Source organism: Haliaeetus leucocephalus, unplaced genomic scaffold (assembly GCF_000737465.1).
Source record: "Haliaeetus leucocephalus isolate CR32 unplaced genomic scaffold, Haliaeetus_leucocephalus-4.0 Scaffold3, whole genome shotgun sequence".
Lineage (NCBI taxonomy): Eukaryota > Metazoa > Chordata > Aves > Accipitriformes > Accipitridae > Haliaeetus > Haliaeetus leucocephalus.
This window is the reverse complement of record NW_010972439.1, coordinates 3,153,135-3,178,049: the sequence shown is the minus strand read 5'-3', so window position 1 is coordinate 3,178,049 and position 24,915 is coordinate 3,153,135. Positions and strand designations below refer to the sequence as shown.

The window sequence follows — 24,915 nt, the reverse complement described above, 5'->3', positions numbered from 1 at the left end:
GAGAAGTTGCCGGAGGGAGCGCGAAGTGGGAGACTGCGGAGCCCAACAGGCAGGTCCTCCCGTCCCGTCCCGTCCCGTCCCGTCCCGTCCTTCCCCTCCTCCCCTTCCCACCCGCTTTGCGCTTTTTTTTTTTAAATTTGAAAACATCGCGCCGCAGTTTGGGTGCAATCCAGGCGCTTTGGAGCGCTTCCTCACAATTTCGGAGATGAGCAGCCGTAAGGAGCTGGCCGGGAAGGGGCGTTCATTGATTCAAAGGGGAGGGAAGCGGTGCAAGCGTTGCCCCCCGCGCAGGAGCGGGTGCGGACCGACCGGTCTGTTTTCGCCTCCTCCAGTCAGCTCCGGCGCTTCGGGTCCTTCAAAGCCCGAGTTCAAATTGCTTGCGCCTGTCGTTTGCAGAGGGGAGGCAGGTATGGAGGTTGTAAAAGCCGTTAGGAACTCGTAAAATTAGCAGCCCCCGTGCGCTTGAGGGGAACGCCGTTAGAGAAGTTGCTGACTTCCGAATAGCGGTGGCACCAGAAGTTTTTCTCCTTGCGATGCAGCCTGTCACAGCTGGAGGTTTTCTTTCACCCTGCTCCGCAAAGTTATCCTCTCTGGGAAGGGACAGTTTCGCTCTGTAGCTGTTATTAAAGAAGATGTGTGTAGTTAGAAACGGTGTGTGTGAAGAAACAACTTCCCACTCCAGCAGTCGATTCTAAGGAAACTTTTAATTTTGTGCTTCAAGAAACCTGATTGCTTCTTGGATTACTTTTCTACCTTGGTCTAGAAGGTATGGTAACGCTGCCAGATGTTGTGCAAAGCATTCTGCTTTCAAAATTGTTAGAAGTTAATAATACTGTGTTAGAAAAAAACCTGTAGCTTATGGTTGCAAATTATCTCAAAAAAGTGATGTTTTGTGGAATGCAAGAATTTTTAGACTGGTATGGCCACTGGCTTAAACTATGTAAATTATTGCAGAGGAATGTAATGTTGTTTCTTTTTTCTTTTTTTTTTTCTTTTTTTTCTTTCTTTTTTCTTTTTTTTTTTCTTTTTTTTTTTTAACATTCACGGAGTCTGCTTACACATATAAGTGCAAGTAGTGTTTTCAGAGGACTTTGTGTGGGGATCAAAAGTTAGAATGAGAGCTTCCTGACTATGTATTTTTCTTTTCAATAGCTAGGTGCTACCAAGGTCACATCCATATGCATTTGCTGTCCAGCCATACAAAAAACACCCAAATGAAATAAACCAGGTATCTAATCCTGATTATATTTCATGCATTCCCCTTAACAACCCATTTGCTAAACTTTAATAGTCTAGTTTTAAAATTGGAAGCTGTAATGCATTGTAAGGGCCAAATCCTTTAAAAGACGCACTTTGTTAGCTTCAGTTGACTGCTCACATCAATTGTAACTCACATGCATACTTCAATACCGTATAGTATGACTCTGTATTGAACATTATCAATGATCATTGAAAAGTAAAGAAAAAGCATATTAATATAATGCATTTAGAAATAAGTACTAAAATTCCTTCCAAATACTTGGAAAGACTTTATCTAAGCAGGGGCATGTTCTGAGTGGCTTGCGGCACTGCTCTCTTGCCTTGCTAGTGAATCGCATAGTTTAAGGTGTTCAGAGTCTTAGTGAAATAGAAAAATTAAGGATGGGATGGCTTTCTTATATGAAGTAGTTGCTTCTGAACTTTCCAAACCAAATTTTTGCCCTTAGGTAACTTTGTTTATTCTTCTTTCTTTTCTCCAATGAGGGAAATTGTAAGTCAAAAAAGTGAGAATGGATTTGTTCATGTTACCATGAAAACACTCGGTATTCCTCTTCATGGGTTAGTATAACAGTAGCATGCAGCAGTTCATACTACGTCCCTTTTCCAAAAGGTGTCATTGCTCACCTGCAGAAGCTTCTAATATTGACATGGTCTGCTTTGACTTTAACTCATAAACATTTGGCTTAAAATTGAATAAAAAATACAAGATATACTGCTTAGACTGCCATATGCCCCCACCCCCTCAAGATAACTCAATCCTTAGCAAAGCTCTACCAAGTTTTAGTTTGATGGCTGTATGCCTTATTGCTTTATCAAAGCCTTTGAAACTGCTGTATGTGGACATGAGAAACAAAGTGTAGACCAAGTGCAAGACCAAGAACTCTTAAAATGATAGCTGCCCTTAGCAGAACTGCGTGGGGGAAGCGTCTAAAATACTGCAGAGCTCTGCACTTTCCTTAGTTCATGTTTCTATTATCCCAGACTCGCATCCAACCGTAAAGATTTTCTCACAAATATTAATATTGGTGACTATCCATGTGCTCTTTATTTTTCTTTCTTTTTTTTTTTGAGTAAAGTAGCCTAAACTCAGAATTTATAAACTGCAAGTTTATAAAAAAAATAGAAATAGAAATTATATCCCTAATGATAAGGTAAATTTAAGATAAAAAGCCAAGGAGAAGGCAGGTTTATCCACCGAGTGAGAAGACTGACCAGAATGAAGTCAATGGAAGTCCAGTGCTGGACATCCTCAGGAGCCAGGATTTCAAACATAATGCACTGATACCTGCACGCGTCCTCTACCTCCTGAGTACAGCAACAGGGACGCAGAGGCATAATGTGGTATTGTACTGACTGTCCTAATTCAGTCAGGAAGAACTGGTGGACCCCAGTAATTAAAGAGGGATCACTGATCTCTCTGACCCAACGTAATGATGGGAAAACAGGGCAGAGGACTCTTGTCTCTTTGCCCTTCATGCTCCCAGTAACTGAAGAAGCTTAGGCACTGATCCTGCGTGCATCATTTATCCCAGCTGAGTATTTCTCAGGGCAGCTACTTAACTCCAAGTGAGCAAAGTGAGTTGCTGTATTTTTAGTAGGTCCCATACTCAGGAGTTGCAGTAGAGAGACAAGCTTGTCATACACCTGTGACTTTCCACCTCAGCTCCCGGCTGCCAGTGCTCACTCTGGGAATGGTCTGGTTGCACGTTTCCTCATATAAGCATGAATGACACCTTTGTCATTTGTGTTACGTGCAGTGTACAATAAAAAATGCGGTAGTCTCCATCTTGCTGTTACTGTAGCAGTTTTCCTTTCCCTTGCGGACCTTAATACCGAAAACCTGGTTTGCTTGCCACTTCCACTGCATAGCAATGCAGAAATGTAAGTGGAGAATGAATCCGCAGAGTTTTACAACAATGCAAAACTTGTTTCTCATCATTAAAATTGGATAACTCCAAAATGCAGCCAAAAACATTTCCAGACGTATTTTATTTGAGCTTGGGAACTTCTTACTCTAACACCACAATCTTGCAGAAGACAAGGAAATGGGTCCAGTCTGCATTTCAGCAACAGAAAACAAGGGCATAATGAATCCTATGCTGTTCTGGCAGATCATTTTTGGCAATGTTTTCTTAAAAAGTCCAGAGGATATCAAAAGTCATGGATTGCAGCCTAATTGTGTGGCTCTTTGTCAGGAAAAACTTCCACTGAAGACTTGTGGGATTTTTTTGTTCTCCTATTTTATGTGCAAGAAGAGCTGGGTCCATAGCGAATTTTATTGTTTTTCAGTCAAGATTCACATATGTACTTGATTACATTTTGACCAGTCATTACTTTCTACTATTATTAAAAGTAATAGAATTAGACCAAAGAAAACATAGTAAAGTAGTAAAATGTAGTGTAGCAATAATGGGACCTTTGGAAAAAGTTGTCATCCTTATGAGCGTAAGGCAGGATGCACTGCTGGCACTGTGGTGGGCTCCCCTGGAATTCCCCTCCCAAGCAACAAACCCCACTTTTCTAGGAAGTATAAAATCACACAGAAAGAAAGGTTTGGGAATAATTTTTTCTTCTCAGAATCCTTCCCCCCCAAAAAAGAAAGGAGAGGGGAGAAGGCTGTGCTGCTGGACAAATGCCATTGGGTTAAATGCAGTTGCTAGATGCCCTCAGAAGGATACTGGGAGTATATTATGTCAGTTGAGGAGTGGAAGGTACGGACTCTCATCGTTTTTTCTGGGAGTATGCTTCTTTGGGAAGCATTTTTAAATGCTTAACTCAATGCGAGAGTCAAAAGAGGATAAACCTATTCCTCACTGGTATTTTTTTCTGTAATCCAAAGATATTTTTTTTCCACCGCTGGAGGGGAACAGCATTTAGAGATGAGTGTGAACTCCATCTGAGGCAAGATAGGCAGCCTCGGTCTTGTCAGCTTTATGGCAACTTTTAAACAGGAGGCTACTTTAAATAACTTCTACTCATCCAAAGTAGCTGCAGGAGTTTTATCTCCCTAGTGGCTATCCAGCAAAATGGACTGACTTCAGCTGGGAAACTCCCTGCTTCCAAGGTCAACTATGGTTTGTTGTCCCTACATCTGTAATCTATACATGAACATAACTACAGCTTGGAGTCAACAAGAGTTTTGTTTGCTTCCTAAATTTAAACAGAATTATGTTAGCCCCCGTGGATATGTTGTGATGCATCTTTATTAAAGCCCAAGAACTTCTGCCTCACCCTTCTCCTTTAAGACATACCTTCCTCCATGCTTTAAGATGGTGAACAAGAAGAGATTGCAGGTTTTTTTGTACTAAGCAGGTCACTGCCAACACAGTGTGGTGACTGCAAATGTAGGTCCTAGTCCTGAAAAGATACATGCATGTTCTTGGCTTTATTTGTACCATTGCAAATTCACAGGGATAGGTTTGGGACCTGCATGGCATGCTCATGCTTCTTGTATAAATGCCTCAAAAGGCCATTCAGACTGCAGTTTTTGAAGAGCAGTCACACTGAAATTATATTTTATTTTAAGCAATGGGAACTGTCCACTTCTTTAGCTTATTTTGAAGTATATTTATTTCATGTGAAAGATTTACATTTCTTCTTCTGATCCCAGTTGCTCTAGCTTTCTCAGTAAAAGAGAAACTTGGTCTGTAAGATAGGTCTGATTCCCTGCTGCATTGCTTCATTTTTCCACTTGTGTCAACTCACAGAGAACAGTGGAGCAATTGCAATATAAAGCTGGAATTGTCCATAATGGATTGGGTCCAAAATATTTGCAAAAGCAGAGTGAGTTAACTGAAACATGTAGTGTGGAAAAACTTGCTAATTCATTTCAATTATAGTAATTTTAGGAGTTATTTTTAGGTTTATTTAGGGGAAAAAAAAATCACACAGATCTCTAATATGCTTATTCAGGCTGATAATGTCCTTTAATAATCCGTAACAGCTTGAACAGTTTGAAGGGAAATTAGGAAGCAATTCTGTGATCATGAAGCAGAGTTATTGAAACCTCCTATAATTTGGACAAATTGACTACTGATATATTGTTGGGGATATTTGGCAATAACAATTCTAGACATAAAGGGATCCTTTTATGTTTTCTCTATTGCATATTTAAATATGCTGTGCTAAGGACATCCTACGCTTTTTAAACCATATATATATATGGATACAAAAAGTCCAGTTTTGCATCTGCTGCTTGCCTTCTCTTGAGTGAGAGCCCTGGAAGAATATTCAAGAGCTCAATTTGGCCACTTGAGAATGTGCTATGTTCTTAGATTGAGTGCCTTAATTTACACACCTCACCTCTTTTTAGGCAGTTTATTTATAAGATGGAAATGTGTGCATTTTCTTTGTCATGGTGAACTTATTCCACTTTTCTGCTTGATTTTTAGTGAATAAAGGTGACAGAGTTTAATGAATTAATAAAATGTGGCCTTAATTAGGAAAATTACCTTCATATTTTTGTCATATTGTGGAAACAATTTATAATGACTCTGGTTGCAATTCAAAAACTTGAAGGAAGAACCTTTTTCATATTTGCAATGACATTAAGTCCTGTAATTTGCACACAAAGTCAATAAAAGAACAGATTTATTTTTTTTTACTATCTCCTTTAACAGTGCATTGTTACATGAGTATAGCTTAAACACAGTAGAATGCTAAGAAGAGTACATATGGAAAACACATACATGCATACAAGATGCACTTTTTATCATCCATCAGTGCTTTGAAAAAGAATTCCCAAAGAACTGAGAATTATGTAGGTTCTTTGAGACAACTTTTTTTACACCTTCACAATTGTTCACTAACATGGAAATTAATTGTACATGTGCCAGACATATAAATGTTGCACATCTGCACTGTTAGCAGAGTTCTTTTCTTAATCTTGTGTGTTGAATTACATTGCTTCCTTCATTTTGCAGACAGGAGCTCTCCATTGAAATTTGTCTGTATGCTCATAATTGTATTGTCAATTCATGTAGTTAACCAGAATTTACACTAGGCAGGAATAGAGAAACGACTGAATAAACTAAACATCTCCCTAGACATTGTAGAAAATGCTGAATATGGAACTAGTGTAGAGGGAGAGAAATTGATCCACTTAGTTTTAACATTTTTTCTGTTTTAATACAGTCCTTTAAAAGACCTGGAGGTTTTTTTTTTAAAAACAGAAATGGAAGGACACTAAAGTGCTTATTATGACTCCCAGTTTTTAGTTTTCAGAAAGGACCACCCCTCATCTTTGTAGTTATTATTTACATCGAGCTGTGTGATGAGCCGGAAATTAAAAATAGAATTAAAATGGTTCTAAAGTGAGTCATTCACAGAGATTGTGAAGTCTAGCATATTAAATTACAATAATAAAGCTAATTATCAGCTGCTTGCTGAGATATTGGATGCTTTTAATTAAAAGTAGTTTGTAGGATTCTAACAATTTTCTTCAAGTATTTCCACTGGTTGTTCAATACATACTACCTTTTACCTGTGTTTAACAGTCTTCCTGTTGTGTGTTCAGTCATATGTAGCACATTTGTATGTGAAGTTAAAAGTCTATTAAAAAAAAAATTAGGTCTTTCGTTTAAAAGGAAACTAAACTAAACTTTTACAGGGGTGTCTTTATTCATCTCCTCTCTTGGTTGTTGGTTCAAACTCATTGACTTCAATGGATACAAGAGGCTCGATTCTGCTAGGTCAAGACCCTCTGGTGCAATTAGAAATGCAGCTGTATTATCATTCTGCAGGTAGATGCAACTCCCAACTTAAAACCAAAAAGGCTGATGACACATACATGATGATACATATCACTCCCAAACTGTTGTTAATGTGCAAATTCTCCTGTCAGGTATGTTAAGGGCTATAGCTGTTCAACAGTACTGTTTTTTTCAGGCTGCAGCCTGGGTTTGCTTTATCAATTTATTTATTAAACTTCTCTTTCTATGTTGTGGGTGGTTGAATCTAGGACCTGTTTGAGGAGCTTTGCTTCAATTTAGGTTGTAAAGTGGGTTGGGGTTTTATGCTTTTGGTTGTTGCTTTGGATTTTTAGTTTGCTAAATCTGCAGCCTATGTGATGAGGAGCCAATGAGACATGTCAAAGACCACAAAGACGACACATGCTCACACATGAGCACTCCGTTAGGGCCAGCTGCTCTAATGACCTGTGCGAGCGGTCCTTTTTCCTGCCGAGAGGCTGCTTGCACAGGCAGGGGTTGCGAAATCAGCCCTTTCCCCACGGTGGCTGTGGAAGCAAGGCTGGGGTTTGCCTCTGCTTGTTTGTTTTATCGCAGTTAACCCAGAACTGCCACCGCTGCAGAACGCATGTTCCCCTCTCATTTTATATGTGCAAAAGTGCCTGCAGAACACCAGGTCCCTTGTAGAAGGTTTCTTCTCCTCCCATCCAGTCTTTGTGAGCGCTCATATTTTCTGCTCTGAGGCTTCATGGAAAAGTGTGCCTGTGCCTATGGGGTGCACTCAAGACAGAAATGTTCCTTCAGGGACCTTTCTGGCTGCTCCGGAAGGCTACACCTACAAATAGCCTGGAAACATACAGCTGGATGTGGTGTATGTTTGTGGACTCCTTGCAGCACCAGAAGTAGAGCTGAGCTATCTGTAGATGGAAGGACAGCTCTGAGTTTAGGGGTGCTGGTGTAAGTCCAAAGTGGCTCCACAATGTCAGAATTTGTGATTTTATTTCCATAATGTAAGTGAGGTCCCATTGTGCTGAGCGTGAAGCACTTGTTGTCCCAGAGAAGTCAGTACGTACGTAGCTTGGGAAACAAAGAAGAAAACAAAATAGCTAGTCTTTGGCATTGGATTAGGTCATTCCATTGAATTATATCAATGGCCCAATCTTGCCATCTTTTAATATCCTAAGAGAGCAGGGTTTAGAGAAGGACTGACATGCTTACACATTTGTTTGGATTGATAAAACACTGTATAAATGCTAAGCATTCATTTTCTTGACAAGGAGGTTTACTTTTGAATTTGCATTGTAAAACAGGAGATGGAATAATAAACTAAGACCTGCAAATAATTAATTTGCTGTATTCTGAAAGATTAGAAAATCTTGACCTTGCAATGACTTCTTCCTATTTACACCTGGAATCCTAAAAGGTTCCAAATCCAGTTCTGGTTGTAAATGACACCAAGTATAAATGGAGCAGTGCCTCAGTGATTCATGGGGTGTATTTTGATGTATTCTTAAGACATAGCACAAGTTATATTGTCAGGAGAGTTGCAAGGAGGGAAATCAGACATGTGTGAATTTTCTTTGTGCTTAAGATGGCAACCTGGACAAACGCTGACTAATTTAAATCCAAAATTTTTGTGTGAGCATGGTCAGTTAGGTACTTCCTTATTTAAAACAAAATCAACATAGTCTTTCAGTTTTTTTGTGTGTTGATTGTTAACTAGCTTAAGATTGCAACATTTGATTCTTTTTCCAAAGCATTATGGTAGCTTCATCTGTGAATCTGGTATTTGGAGTCCAGAGAGGAAAACGTAAAGGTTAGAGTTCTGTATCTGAAAAAACTTGAAGAAATAATTTTATGTATTTTGAAGGGAGCTTTGTAGCTCTTTTAATAAAGGGCCAAACTTTGAAGCCATTTGGATTCCTATATAGAAGAAATATCTATTATCACCTAAGTGCTGATCCCTTTCCTGCTCTAAATGAGAGCTACAAGCGTTCAGCATTTGAGAGCAAGATTGCTTCGGTCAGCTGCCCACCCAGCTTTTGATTTCGAACTGCAGGCTCCTAAGTTAGCTGCTAACCTAAATAGATGCAGTTGCATTGAAGACGGTGAAGTCATACACACTTCTTATGCTACTGATAAATTTGATTCTGCAGATACAACTTACAATGAAAAATTGCAAAACAATTATTTTTCTTGCCAAAATGGACAGTTATTTAGAGTTTCATGTCATAAATATTTCTAAAACAGTGTTCTTTTATCTAAATCTTAGTAAAGATCTATTAATTCACAAATTGATATCAAGTAGATACTTTAGTGCAAATCCTTATATCCGTACGTAGGGCTCTCTTGCTTTCTGGGAAGTCAACAACAACGTTTCTGCTGATTCTAGAGCAGAGGAGGAAAGGGAAGAAAAACAGGGCATAGTTTCCTATTCATAGATTTACCATACCAAAGGCAAAGAGGTAAATTCTACTCTTAGCACTTAAAATTTAGCCCAAGACACGTTATGCCCATGTCCAGTGTGAAAAACCTTTTAACAGTGACAGAGCCAAGACCAACACATCGCTGTCATTGTGGAATTGAGGTCGGGGGGTCCTGTCATGTATTTTTTGCCGATACAGAGCCTAAGCTGAATTTAGCTGGGATTTCATTAGTATTTACCAGATACCACAGGATACTCTAGTGTTAGAGTACAGTTTTCCCCTGGGATGGATTCAAAATACCCTTTAGGATTTTTTTAAAGTTCTTTTTTTTTTTTGCTTTTACCAATTCGCTTAGTGCTTGTGGATCTTAATCTACATTTAGGAACCATGCTTAATTGTTCTAAGTAGTCATTAGGGGAAACAACTCTTTCCCTCATCACTTTTCCACCAGCTCTATTTTCTCAACATGTTTTATCCCCAGGAAAAGGATCAACTTTGCCAAATGTCCTAAAATCACCTAATTCAAGGATAAATGCTGAAGTCGTCTCTTTGAGAACTGAGGGCATCTGTTTCAGGACAGGCAATCATCCAACTTCACAGAAAGCAAACCTAGGAGTATTCCCCAAAAAAAAAAAAAAAACTGTATTCCAGTTTAACTCCATTAAAACAAAACAAAACAAAAACAATCTGTACTCTAGTTTACCTCTCCATTTAAGAATTGGGAAGTGTTTCCAAGCTGAATTCTGCCTGATGGCAGCAAGAGGCAGGAAGGAGTATGGCTGAGAAGTGTGCTCCTTAAGTTGCAGAAATGCTGCACGTAAGGCTTGTCGTGCCTAAGGCAGGTAAATTCAGGAATACAAAAATAGAAGGAATTTTGTCCTTTGCCACCTCCTCGCCTTGTTGCTCCCAGTCCTGCTGAAGGCCTAGTAATAGGGAGAAGGCAGGTGCAGTTGGAATAAAGTGCCCTTCGTGAGTGTGGCTCCCTTCTGGGGGGTATTTTCTTGGGAAGTTTTCTTTGGTTGGGTGGGGTACACTACTCTGTGGAAAAATGTGTAGGAATCAACTGATTAACAGTAGCCAGGTGACCCTCGAAGGCAGTAATAGATGCATGGACATTTCTTTTTTTCTTCCTTTGTGTTCAGTCATGCTTGCAGGAGAAATAAGGGACTATACTGAGCACTTGTACCATACCACCTTCCAAAAATACACTATGTTTACAGTAACTGAGCAGGCTACCATTATAGGGTTTTCCCTCCTGCAAAAGAAGCTGCATTTCCCACTGACTACTTCATTAAAAATAGACCTATTGTAAGCTCTTCAGTCCCATAGGAACTGATGCAAATTGTTGAGTGGTAGGTGGCTTATTGTGTTTTGCATGGCTGTAGTAATTTCTGAGAATTATATATAGATGTTAAACAAATTGCTTGTCTGGAATTAAAGTTTAAGAGCAGAATAAAGCAAGACAGCGTTACTGGATATTAAGCAGTGCTATGGTACATGTGCAACAGGCAGAATGCTCTGCGAGAATACCAAACTTTTTTTGCAAAATGCATAGGCCAAAATCTGTTCCCCAACCTATCTGTCTGCAGCTCTGCAGTCTGCATGCTCTCTTTTTACAAGTCCACCATGGACCTGGTGAGGGAAGCCAGCTTTCGCAAGGGGCGGGCAGAAGTATATTGGATCTCAGATGTACTGATGACATTCAGAAGCAAGTGAGGAGACCATAAAACTTATGAAGTGAATAAATATGACCATGGCTATTACACTTTCCCACTGCAGCTTGTTGGGTAGCAGGTTGAAGATTTTTGGGGGAAACAAAATAAATTATGGAAGTTGGGCTAAAAGGGTTAGGATAAGGTTGAACCTTTCTGTAGAGCTCAAGCCACATTCTGTTCTGCTTCCAACCCTCAAGAAAATGCATCTTCTTTAATTCCAGGAAACGGGGTGGATGGGGCAGGTATCTCAGTTATAAGGAACAGCAAAGAGCCAGCTCCTCTGCTTGGTAGGATGTGAAGCCAGCCACAGCAGCTAAAAGACATGGCCTAGCATACCATGGCTGAACAAAAAGCTTGTAGGCTTTTTGTCCCCTCCCCACCTGAGGCTACCTCAGCTGCTCGTGCCATACTTCAAGGTGGGGACCAGGTTGTGCTGGGACTACCTGCTCCAGCAGCACATCTATTATCCAAGGGGCCACCAGCTGTCCGCAGCTGGTGCTCGAGCCCTGAGACCTGCAGGGTCCCCTTCCAGCTGAAAAACCTGAATTCTGTTTCTACCCCACTAACCCTCCACACGCTTCTCCCTGGTGCTTGTGGTCACTGGTTGCTGGCTCCTTGGAAGATGGTGTGTCGCAAGCGGAGGGCAGGAGCTTCCCGGTATTACTCGCCTCGCCATGGAGCCAGCCATCTGTCAGCAAAACAGGAAGGCATGGGTTCCCTTTCCCTCCTGGGCTCATTTCGCTATTTTTGGGAGCTGTACTTCTCCCCCGCGCAGCACCGGGCTGGTGCGGTCTGAAGGAAGGGCTCCCGGGCGAGCGAGGGGCCAAAGCCTGAAGCTGCTGCTCTGCCCATCTGCCGCGGCTGGAGGTGTATTCATTATTAATGGAGGTAGTGGCGGTTGCTGCTCAGATATGCAGCCCTGCTTGGGTAAATGAGACATTCTTCAGCAAATTGCTTCGTTTTTTGATTGCTGATTGTACGCGTGTCACCAAGCTGACTCAAGGTTCATCGATGCATGCTCAGTAAATTAGAAAGAACATAACTATGGATCAACCAAGAGAATGAATTCTGTGCCTACAATGACCCAGGGCCATTTAATTTTCTGCTTAATTTTGTTGCAGTCAGTTTGCATTTTGGGTTATTATGCAGTAGGAAATTAACAATAAATAACAAATTTGGTCCTCCTGTGCTTGTAATGATATTTTTATAAATCTTTGTAATGCTGTTTTTAAAAGGATCAAGGTCTGTGCCAGTCTGATACTCCAGCAAGTATGCGGGGAGGAAATAGAGAGAAAAATACATTATTCTTCCCAGATAATCTTATAGTTAAATAGTAAAGGTTTTTTTTTTTTTTTTTTCCTTTCTCCCTTCTTTCTCCTTCTGTGTGTGGGGGGGGTTTGGGTTTTTTTTCTTTTTCTGTGTGTGTATGTGTGTGTTATTTTGCATTAACTTAAGGCTCTTCCTTTCTTCTCAGATAACTTGAGGAAAATGGAAACAGATGAGGCTCAAGATATGTCCCAGGTTTCAGGTGAGGTCCTCAACGAATACTTCTACAAAGAAAATCCTAAATTTCTGCTCATCTTTCTAGCACAGTACAATGCTTTTCTTGTTGTCAATAAAATTGCTTTGGGTCTTTTTTAAAACCAGAGTGGGAATTGAGATATAATTAAAGATATCACTTGATATCAAGCCCAACAGTGCATGGACTTTTTAAAAGGAACTGGGTAAATAAAGAAGTCAAGGGAATATAGAAGCATAGATGTAATTTTGCATTAAACCTGTGGTAGCGTATCCCTGAAGCACGGTCAGGTGCACATCTACACTCTTTCTTCTGGGAGCAAAATTCTGATTGTTACAAAATAAATATAGAATAAACAAAGTTCACCAGGTGGGAGGGGGCAAATACTAATTAAAAGCAAACAAACTGTATTTACAACATAGGGTTATTTGACTTTTTCCAGAGCATTCAGTTTTACTTATAAACATTTAAAAAATGAAAAACAAAAAAAGGACGGATTGACATGAGGCTTTACGCTTGTAACTGTGTTTTTGTTCAAGATGATAATATTTCCAAAAATTTTTAAACAGCAGAGAAGTTAGTTAGGTTTCTAAAATTTGCCCTGTAGTGGCATGGATAGGATTTTGCAGTCTTACCCCATATGGATAATTCTATGAGGGGTTTTATTCTTAACTTCCTTGGAAATTGGTTCCTTAAAAGATTGGCTTAGCAAGATAACATGTATTCATACTGTTGTGCCTCCACAGTTGAAAAAGGACAAGTCGGTCTCTTTCCTGGTTTCCCTAATATGTTGGCAGCTGCAACAGTTAATGGCTTTCAGTTTTCACGTTTAGTGTTCAACCTGGAGCACGACAGCCCCATCACTGAGGCCACTCGCTCCCAGCAGATACCTGGGCATGTGGCTCTTTTCTAAGAGGCAGCTCTTGGGCACTGCTGGCTCAGGACCTGGAGGCCGGCTATAAGAGATCATGAAGGTCTGGGTCCAGCGTGGGTGGCTAGGTCACTGGGTTTTCCTAAAATCTATGAATACAGTTTTCTTTCTTTCTCCCCCCCCCCCCTTCTAAAAACATTGAGGATTTTTCTCAAAAATTGGAACCCAGAACTTTTTAATGTCATCTGAAAATTGAAAATCAAAGACATTTTCTGTCTGAAAGAACAATATAATAATCCTTCATGCCAACAGAAGATAATCAGTTACATTTAGTGTAGGGAAGTTATTCCTAGTCAACCCCGTGGAGACATGTTGCACTCCCCTCCTCAGGTAACAATTTTAAAATTGTAACTGGATATACTTACACATCAGTGTTTTGTCGCACTCTGAAACAATTTGTAAATGAAGTAAAACCTGTCCTATACATGCTGTGCTCGGAGCATGTGTGGCCCTAGCAGAAAAAGCAGTGGGGTTTTAATCTTTAATCCTTTATGCAGACAAAGCACCGCGCATCTGCTCCACGCTGTGATTCGAGCCCAGCTCCTCTGCTTGCTGCAGAAACCCTTTCCTGCTTACATGAGCTCCTGGGAGCAGGAGCGCTGACCTCCTCTTCCTCTGCAGCAGCACAGGCTCCCCTGGATACCCACACCTAACCTTTGTGGTATTCTTTACTATGGTGTTAATTTGAGCTCCACACCTGCTACCTCTTACCAGAGCATTGCTTTTTTTTTCTTTTGACATGGAGAGGAGCAGTGTGGGAGATGCTGCCTTGAGTCAAGGAGTGGATTAGTAGGTCACACACTTTGCCTTCCTTATGGTCTGCCTCTCCCCTCAAGAGGGAAGATTGGCAAGAAACTTTGCCATTTTGAATGTTTGTTTGTATGTAAATACATGCTTATCTATGTATATAATTTGTAGCTCTCAAAGTTTTCCAGGATTGAACCACTGCAGTACTTTCCCGTGCCTTTTAGCTTGTCTAGCAAATCATGCTGATAAGAGTAGTAGTCTTATGTGATGAGAGAGGGCTCTCCTAAAAAAAAAAACACAAACCAAAACACAACAGTGTAAGAGGAATTTTACCTCTGATAAGAGCTAAACCTACATAAACAGGTTACAGAAAAAAAAACAACCTGCTTTGAACTCTTCCTGCTGTTCCTGTCACTGAGCATCTGGTACTTTCTGTGAACAGAGGGTGTGAGTTGTGTTGGGTTGTTAGCTGGATTTGTGAACAACTGGCCAAAGAAAAAACTTGCTAATTTACTTTCATTTATGATCTGAGCTGTGCGTGAACTCAGCCTTCTGGAAATAGGAGTTTGTCAGATTAGGTTCTACAGATATTGGCTCTTCATAAACTCTTACCAGACCTCAAAAGTAAGACAATCTGAAGGTACAGGGATGTAACCTACTTCTTTCTCATAGGCTGGTGAATCCAGAAAGGAGTTCCCCCCGCCCTTCTCCTCCTCTTGGGGTCTACATGCTTCTAGGGTGCTTCCCTGCATGATGAGGGAACTCTACAATGTGTTGGGAACCAGTTAGACAATTGCAGAGTTTCAGGTGTGTGAGATTGTCTTGTCAGCTGAAAAACACTTTTATTTATTTCTCCTGCTCTGTGAGTAATGCTTGTCAAGTGTAGCTTATTCTCTGAGCCTATGGAATTAGGTGACTTGTTTCACTAGCACACTTGGTTGTGTTTTAAAAGAAAAATAAATTTAAAATAAAATTGGTTTGGGGGGGGGTCTTTGAGTTTGGTTTTGTTTTGTTTTTTAACCCAGAAATAAAATAGGTCTCTAGAAACAGTCTTCTCAGCTCAAAGGCAGTGTTTTGCAGCCATGAGCTTTATGCAGCTGTAGCTGACTCAGGTGTGGCAGGGGCGAGCTGGGCCAAAACAGTACAAAACTAGCATGAGCGAGCCAAACCCTGCATGCACGCAGGTATTCCCACTTCTGGGAATCCAGGCATGGCTGGCTCCTAGAGGAACTGAAATACTGTGTGACTAGCGCAAAGTTCACAATTTTTATTTTTCTCCTGAAAGTGATATTTCATGAAGCAAGCAGTTGCAGTTCTGAAATGAGGAGAGAGCTGACATACATTTAACCAAACAGTATCCGGCATCCGTACAAGAGAGTCAGAAAACACAGATAATATCTCACTTAACAAGCAGTATTTTTCCTGCGTTTTTGCTTTTTTTTTCTTTCTCAGTTCTAGGGCCTAACAGTTAAGGAAGGTGAAAAAACAGTACCAATGTTTCCACATCTAACATAAAAAGATCTCCTAGCACCAACCAGGCTGTGCCGTGCTCTGCAAAAGCAGGAAGAAGAGTTTTGTATTTGATGTTCTTGCTAGGTCCTAGGAAGGTGGAAATGAGCATATCCTGGGCTGGTATCTCCCACCTGAGAGCTCCCATTCCAGAGTAACTCTCCTCTCATCACTGGATGTTTGAGGTTCTACTAGTGAAAAGGGGAAATGAATTGGATTGTGACTCCCATCCAGAAAAATGTTTATGTTGCTTTTCTTGCATGACTTCTCCAGTGATTCTAGTGTTTTCATAGGAAACAACCCTCAGGTATTAAATACATTCAACATTAGTTTGTGAAAGGACAAAGAATGAGACTTCTGTAAGAAATCCTGCTCTGGCATTCTTTTTAACAGTCGCAGCTCCAGCAGCACCATCCTGGCATGAACTGAATTGCTCTCAGAACTGAATGGAGGTGTTAAAGAAACACCAGGCTACAGACTTTGGTAGGAATAAAGGATACATAAAACCTTACTGGGCTGGGCACTTTGTTCCCTTCCTCTCTTTCCTCATGTCTTTAGCTATATTGCTAGGGCAGAGATGAGTAAACTCAAGTAAAGAGAAGTTGAGGGCCTTACCAGGCACCATTGATAGGTTAGGCACTTCTCTGACAATTTTCATACAGAAATGGCAGTGTTAGGAATCTGAGACTGTCTTTCAGAGCTTCAGGATGAATTGCGGGAATGTATGATACAGCCTGCAGTTGAAGTGATCTCCATTTATGACTTAACCAAGGGCACCATGAGTCAGTGGCAGTGCCAGAAACAGAACTTCAATTCTACAGCTTCCTTGCCTATTTCATTTGATATGTCAGGTGGCTCTTTATAAAAATAAAAATTAAAAAAAAGACACCCCCCCGCCCCAAGATTAGATAGGATTGTTTATGCTTCAGTTCTTATTTTTGAGCAAAAATATAAAATGGGAATGGAATAAATCTATGGTACTTTGCTCTGTTATGTGACATTTTAATAATTTACCCTAGTATTTGCCGCTAGGTGTGGTTTTTTTAGGTCCATCCCTTTGACCAGTTACTGTTCTGGACAAACCTGTTAGAAATTAAATGAGAAACTGTTCCCTCCTTTCCCCCACTCACTTTCCATTTCTAAATTCATTGGCAAAAGGATGTTAGTGAGATTGCATATCTGTAAGATTACCATGCAGTAGTGAACTTACCATCGTGTAACAATTTAGATGTAGTTAAGGCATGAAATACAAATATGCTCTAGAATCTAAGACACAGAGCTCAACAAATGTATCTATTTTAAATCCACTGTTTTTATCCTGCCTTTTTGCATGCAGGGATTTCTTGATCATGTGTAACGGGAGGAAATCAAATGATATGAAATGAGTCATTAAAGCCAAGTTTGCTAAGTTTTATTAACTGCAGTCTCCTGCAAAGAGGGAAGCGTACCAGATCTCCGGCTTCTGCCCCACCAAGTCCATGAGGCTAGTCTGATTCATGCCACTAGGACAAATGGCTATTAATTTAACAATTAAAAGGTTGATATCTGTTTAGTGACAAAACAGTTCACCATAAACTGTGAAAGTACTGATCTACTAACAGGTTTCTATTCCAAAAGTCTGCTTTGCCTTATCTTCAAAGCATCCTACTTAACCTGCTTATTGTAGGATGCCTAATTACATACTAAGAAAGTTTTAATTTTGCTTGCTGTTATCTCATAGGTCTGTGTTTATACTGGTTTGTAGCCAAAAAAGTCTTCAGGTTTTTAGGGTAAGTGTTCTTCTGAATCTAGACTAAGTCAGAGCATCAACTTCCCTTGTTGTGACTGGAAGCACAATTTGAACCTTGGAAGATGCAGGTGGCTTTTGATTACTACTACTTTTTAATAAATTTCTTTATCTTACACGTAGCGTCAAGAGAGCTGTTTCTGACCATACCGCCTCTTGCCCTCTGATTAAACTTCTGGGTTTTTTGGTTTTGTTTTTGTTTTGTTGGAGGGGGAAGTGTTGAAAAAGCTGAAATATTTTATCTGTTTCTCCTCACCCATGCATCCTATCTGTAAGAGATACCTCAGCTTGGGAAGATGGGACTTGCATTGGAAAGTTGCTGGCAGTTCTTTAAGTTCTTTACATCCCATAAATACAGTGCAGAAAGCTACAGGAAAAACTAAATAAGGAGCTAAACAGTGAATGGCAAAAACTGTTTTAATGAACTTGCTTCCTGCTTTTACTTTCCTCTGCTGTAAAATTCATAGTCCTTCTTTTCCATGTACGCAATACACCTTTGCTCTTGCACTGGCATCCAGTGGGTGTGATTTTGCCCATTTAAGCTGGAGATGGGGGGGACCTTATGAAATCATCTAGTCGGTCCCTCTGCCAGTGCAGGACTGTTCCTTCATTACCCATGAGTTCTCTGGATGCAGTTTTAGATGGTTCACCTGATGCCGCTCCCACCACTCCTGCTCAGAGATTATTCCATAGTCAGATAGATGCATCACTAAGAAATGCAGTCACCCACTCATTTCATTCATTTAAATCTAGATTTGTGCAAACAACCCAAACCAGCTAATTTGGAAGATGACTTAAACCTACCTGTCATTTCCTCCCCTATCATGATCAGTACAGTTTGGAAAGCACGATGCTTTGCTCCACCCAGGAGGTTGGGAGGAAACCATTTTCTTCTTTCAGGTCAAATCCATAACTGGCATCGCCAGACTGTTGTCACTTAAGTAAGCTGTATTTGTTTTAATTTTTCCTTTTCTGATAAGTGATTTCAGAAATAATTAATGTTTGTGTGTTAATGAGGGAATTCTCATTAGAAAAAAACCACTACATTGCTAGGACTTTGTGCCATGAAATTACTGCCCTTGCTGATGTGCTGATTGCCACAGGATGTCTAATGGATTGCATCAGTGTAAATTGGTAACATCTCCATTTTGGAGACAAAGGTCTTATGTGAACATTACTGAGGTCAGATCCTGCTCTGGGCCTATTGCATTCTTTCCTATTAATGCAAAGACCAGCCTTTTAGTAAGAGTTGATGAAACTAATCACTTAGATAATTCTTTTGGTAGTTGTTTCCAAGGCATGCTTTTTTTACAGATGTGTTGTCGTGGTTTAACCCCAGCCAGCAACTAAGTACCACACAACCGCTCACGCACTCCCTCTCAGTGGGTTGGGGGAGAAAATCAGAAGAGTAAAAGTGAGAAAACTCCTGGGCTGAGTTAAAGACAGTTTAATAGGTAAAGCAGAAGCCACACACGCAAGCAAAGCAAACCAAGGAATTCATTCATCACTTCCCATGGACAGGCAGGTGTTCAGCCATCTCCAGGAAAGCAGGGCTCCATCACACCTAACGGTGACTTGGGAAGACAAATGCCATCACTCCGAACGTCCCCCCCCTTCCTTCTTCTTCCCCCAGCTTTTGTTTGCTGATCATGACGTCCTATGGTCTGGGATATCCCTTGGGTCAGTTGGGGTCAGCTGTCCCGGCTGTGTCCCCTCCCAACTCCTTGTGCCCCCCCAGCCTGCTCGCTGGTGGGGTGGGGGGAGAAGCAGAGAAGCCCTTGGCTCTGGGTAAGCACTGCTCAGCAGTAACCGAAACATTCCTGTATTATCAACCCTGTTTCCAGCACAAATCCAAAACATAGCCTCATACTAGCTACTAACTCTATCCCAGCCAAAACCAGCACATGTGTGAAGTCATTTCAAAAGAAGCTCTGCAAGACCCAGATAATACTGAGGGCAGGACATGTGTGCTGTGACTGAGAGCTAAACCAAGAAACCTCACCATTTCTGGGAGTGCAATACTTAGCAAGAGAGTTATTTTCCTTATTGTATTACATTTGGCACTAAAACGGGTCCGTAATATTTATAACACGCTAAAGCATCAGACTGTTTTCTTCTGCAAAACTTTGTGTACACAAGGCACTGGGGTTTGTTTCCTCTTTACAAATAAGAGACCATAAAACCCTTGAAGTCATGTTTTGACTGACCTCTGCTAATTGTACCCATTTTAGGAAGTCCCAGGAGCTACAGGCACTTAATTACTTGTAGGCACAAGGACCAGCCAAAGCTTGATCTGTGGGTATTAATGAAGCTTGCTGAAGATTTAGTTGAATTTTTAGCTGGAGATAAAATTTTATTTTAGGGTAGTTCTGTTAGAGCCCCAGAATACTTGTGGATTGGACCTCACTATGTCATTGAAGCAAATCCAGATGTGCTTGCAAGGAGCATTTGTGGAAGAAAGAACAGTTTTTACAAAAGAGGACCATTTGATAACCTTTGTAATCTGCCAGTCTACATTGGCTCAACTGAATCTTCTGAGCATAGCAGCTGAAAAATATCTATGTGTGTTACAAATATCCAAAATGGCAAGACTGGTAACTGTGTATCCAGACTTCAGTACATATGGAAAAGACTTTGGCCATTCATTCTTCTCACAAACATAATCCCCCTGTATTCAAAAGCTTTCTCTGCAGGACAGTGGGTTTTGGTCCTAAGAATGTCATGCTTTTAGTAATGTTTAGGTTTTTTGTTAAGTTTTATTTGGTTTGTGGTTCCACTTATGGTATTATTTGAAAATGAGGCTACTCTGATGACTAACTGATGCTACTTTCTTCACTACTAGGAAAGGAAAGTTCTCCAATTAGTGATGTCCCCGATGATGCAGATGAACCTATGCCTGTACCAGAGGACCTTTCAACTAGTAGTGGAGGACAACAGAGTGCTAAGAATGAGAGAGTCTTGGGTAAGATGACTAGTCCACTCTGATAAGAATTATTAGCACCTAGTATAATATGCCAATAATGTTAAAGTACTATATAGTAAGCTGATATACAAGCAGGTCCTGTGCCTTTTCATCTTGTTCAGCACAGGATTACTCAGGTGCTTAGTGTTTTTTGTGCAACCTTCTCTTTAGGAAAGGCATTTTGAAAGACAGCAAGCCTTTTCACCCACAGAGAACTTATAAAGATCCTGCTATTTATCTTATTTCTAAAGCATGACTGATTGCATGGAATTCTCCCCAGGAAAGATGGTTTTCATTCTGCATAGGAAATAGAATTAAATATGTGGTTCCAGGTCAAAATTATCTGAACTCAGATTTGATAAAAATTCAGTAAACTCTCAGGTATTTTTGTTATTATTTTTATTATTAATTTGAATGCTATCTTAAATGTTATCTGCTATTCAGATTTCTCCAGAAATGCCATATTAGAACACACATAGTATTCATATGTTTCAGATTCCAATATCTGATCTCCATTTACCCTTGATTTTTTTAACTGGGAGAACTTTAGAAAACACTTGAATTTTGTTCTTCTAGGTAAAAGCCCACAATTGATAAAGTCTGTTGGATTACAATAAATTATTGTCCAGAGATGATTTTGCAAAATGCTGATTCTTCTTAGGGATCCCAGATTCCACACCAAGAACTAGCAATACTGCTGACTACTGCATGCATCAACTTACATGTAGTCCACTAAAAAAGACTAGATGATATTACTTGAGCATGATGCTTGTTGACTAGTAGGAAAAAAAAAAAAGCACAATGACTCCCAGAATGCTGTGATCAAGGCCCTATATGATAAAAATATTTCAAGAGAGGAGTGACTATCAAAATATGTTTGTTTATCCACAAATAAAAGTATTACTCATCATTTTTACATTCCTATTGTAAGAATGAGGGTCAGGGTGGAAGACTGTTTACAGAAAGATTTCAAGTGCCTTTAAATGTTTATTGTCTAAGGAAGTCCAATAAAGAATGGTAGGTGGAAAGGGAGGCACAGAAGGTAAAATAACCAAGTCAAGGTAATACAGCAGAATGGTGTCAGCATTAGAAATAGACCCTACTCCCAAACTCCAGCACTAGCTAGTAGAGAATGCAGCGTGTTATGCATCTTCATTTTATTTACCATTTGATCCTCTCTAACCAAAAGTGTGAGCATAAAGTTCAGCTCCTACAGGCATATTGACATACCTTCTGAACAAATTAATTTTAAAAAATGCTTTTTAATAATCTGACTGCTTTTCTAGTGCTTTGTTTCTCAGTCCAAAGCTCTTTGGACAAAATCTTGCTTTTACTGATTGTATATCAACTCAGTAAAATGAGTTAAGCCTCCTTTCTTCCACAATAACTAAACCCTACAATATAATTAAGGCTTGATTTAAAATAATAATAATAATTTAAAAAAAAATCCCTCGTTCAAATCCAAACAAACAAACAGGATTTTTGATTGCATTGAATTTACTTCACCTCACAGATATCATACAGAACCAGCAAAGATCAAATTTATATTTCCTGGTGATATAATGATTCTCCCAACAGTTCAATTATATATCAATATAAACACTTATTAGAAGTTACTGTAATAAAAGAAGGAGAAAATGTTATCTTTGGTGTCCTAAATATGGTAAGTTCCATCTGTTGTTCTCATTATTTTTACTTCGTGCACTCAGCAATAAATTAGATTATCTATGTCCCGACTTCAACATTTTTTCCACTGCCACTTTCTCTACCCATAGCTCTTTGGTTTTGAAGGGTCACATCTTGTAGCGAGACATTTACCATAATCAACAGAAACAAAGACAATTCACAATACTCTGTTTTATGGATGATCTTAACTGTAGGTATCAACTCCAGTGCTTGCAATGTTTGTCTTTTCTGTAAAGCTGCATACACTTTTACCTCTTCTACTGCTGCTTTTTCTAGCCCTAAACTAACTTTTTGTAAACAGTACACTGAAAAAATTGATTGTCCTTTTTTACAAAAAGGGTCTAAACACATGCCCCAAACATATCAGGAGCCATATGATTGCTATGCACATTCTGGATCATTGTCAAAAGAAAGCCTGTTAGGGATAAACCAATGCCTTAGGAGTGGTGTTTGGCCTATATGATCCCATAGATATATTAGGGATGAAGGGGACTGTCTTTCTATGTAGGCAGTGGCATGGCAGCGTAGACAGGCTTGGTGTTCAGTGCAACGCTGTCATCTCTAAGTCCTAAGATCTGTTTCTCACCTCTATTTATCATGAAACTTAGGTAGAAAAGGATGATCTGAAAAAGTAGTTTGAAGAACGATAGATAGGTGGGACAGTATGTAAAGACCCACTGATATTATATATATCTCATGGCTGGGAGATAGACTGTGGCCTGTGATAACTGACAGGCGATGCACATGAGCAGACACGACCAGGCAACAATTTTTCTCTATATGACTTTCCTAATGTCCCATCTGCTTCCTTCACCAAAAGGGAATCCCCTATGCACTTTGCTGTATTTCAACATATGCTTTACAGTGCATTCCACTTAATCTGTAACACCCTGAGAGATCAGCTGTCCATATGGCATGCACTGAGGAAGGGTAATTTGAGTGAAACATTTATGGAGGAGGGCCACTGAGCTCTGGAGGACTTTTTTGTACATGTAGTGTTATAGAGGTAACAATGGAAATTGCAGGTTTGTTAAATGAAAAGAGTAAGTATTTACCTCATCTTACTAAAATTAGGTGAGAAATCTGTTGTTAATTTTAATCAGCCTGCGAGATAGAAATGTTCAAATGACCGTTTGCTTACTCAGATTTGTAGTAACACTTCACAAAACCTTTAACCCTGGAGTCAAAAGTTTAATTACCTTTTTCATCAATTTAGCATTTTAAAGGTCAAAGATTAGGGGAAATAAGCTATTTTTAGAAAAGAAAGATAGTCTCTAGCTCCTCTGTGTGTTTCCAAAAATCTCCTTTCTCGTTTCTTCCAACCCTAGAATGAGACTTGTACATGGTGCTGTAGGCCTGATAGAGAGAACTTTTTGGAACATCTCTCCTGCTCTGAGAACGAAGGTGTAGTAGACTTCAGAAGTACTCAATTCACTTGTTGGATATTATTGAGTGCCTTCAGATTTTGAGTGTCTCACTTAAAATATCTAGAGAGGGTGCAAATTTCATATGGGAGGTGTCCGGGTTCATGAAATGTATGCTTTAACTTGTGTCCCCAGACAGAGGCACCCAAGACATGAGTTGCTTCTGACCAATGGAAAAATGATAAGCTGGTGTGAAAAGGTCATTTGTGGAAGTAAAGTCATCAACATTTTCTAGTAATAACCCCAAGGAGCACAGCAAAGCAGAAACACATTAAAAGACATGTTCTGGTCACTGCTGTCTCTTAATTTCCTTGATGAGCTTGCTATGTTTTTAATGTTGTAACTCCCAGAATGTCACTATGTGTTGAGCAGCTTCCTCCTGCAAACTTCATTTCTGCTGCTCTGTCCAGTAGATCTTCTTCCTTCCTTGTCCTCTTCTCCACCCCGAATTTCCTTCTCAGGCTGATCTGGCACCTATAACTTTTTTATTATTTTATTTTTTTACTCTGCTCACCCACCAGCTCTACATTTAGTTTTTCTAGAGAACACAGGGAATGCTTTCAGACAAGCAAAGAGCTAGATTTTCACAGCTCTTTAAGGCACTAGAGATTCTGTTTTACCATCTCTCCTAAATATCCTTTTGAACTCTCGATCTAAGTTATTTAGAAATACACATCCCACTGAAATTCCATTCCATTAAGAATTAGTGCTTTGCAGCCTATTTTGGATGGGCAGCCCTATTTCCCATGCTAACCTATGACATAGGAGCTGATTTGAAATATCTTCTGCTGATTCTTACTGTCTCCATTCAAGTTTCAGGTTAAATGTTGGGTGCACCTTTTGTGGATAATCAGTACTGAACATCCTGTATGTGGTAGACAGTTGCAATTTAGGGCTGTTTCTGCCCTGGGACTGTATCCTAATTCAAGCCATGTGTGGGAAGCTAATGATTCAGTGAGCTGTAGGTCGGACCCTGCTTCATGCGGAAAAAGCCATTTGCTGCGGTGGTAGCATTTCCTTAGAAAGGCAGTACCTTCCTTTAGCCATAACTTCCCATACCGTAGCTGGCCATTGATGGGTGAAAAACCAAAAGCCTTCTCAGTGTTACTGACCTCAGAAAGAGGCTGTGGGCTCACCATTTCTGCAGAGGCAGCTGTCTGATGCTGAAGATGACCGTTTAGACTTCCAACACAGAAGTCAAGGTTTCTCACTGAAAAAAGTGATCACCATCATAGTCACAGGTTACAGTCTGGACCTGGAATA

General features: G+C 40.0%; 2 protein-coding genes across 11 annotated transcripts in view; both read left to right on the top strand.

Moving 5' to 3' along the window:
- LOC104835863 (chromosome unknown open reading frame, human C7orf72) overlaps positions 1 to 432 on the top strand; it is a 76,539-nt gene extending 76,107 nt beyond the window's left edge. Inside the window, 1 exon segment of the mRNA XM_010574098.1 lies at positions 256 to 432. Within this exon segment, the coding sequence (XP_010572400.1) occupies positions 256 to 432 (177 nt within the window).
- IKZF1 (IKAROS family zinc finger 1 (Ikaros)) overlaps positions 1 to 24,915 on the top strand; it is a 72,541-nt gene that overhangs the window by 540 nt on the left and 47,086 nt on the right. For 5 of the 10 annotated variants that reach the window (XM_010574046.1, XM_010574036.1, XM_010574021.1 and 2 more), the window contains exons 1-3: positions 160 to 766; positions 12,563 to 12,616; positions 20,423 to 20,542. In XM_010574046.1, the coding sequence (XP_010572348.1) occupies positions 12,577 to 12,616; positions 20,423 to 20,542 (160 nt within the window). In that variant the 5' untranslated portion in view covers positions 160 to 766; positions 12,563 to 12,576. Of the gene's footprint in view, positions 1 to 159; positions 767 to 12,562; positions 12,617 to 14,977; positions 15,093 to 16,187; positions 16,278 to 20,422; positions 20,543 to 22,368; positions 22,419 to 24,915 lie in introns of those variants that run through there. The other 5 variants (XM_010573985.1, XM_010573993.1, XM_010573977.1 and 2 more) reach the window with 5 other exon arrangements.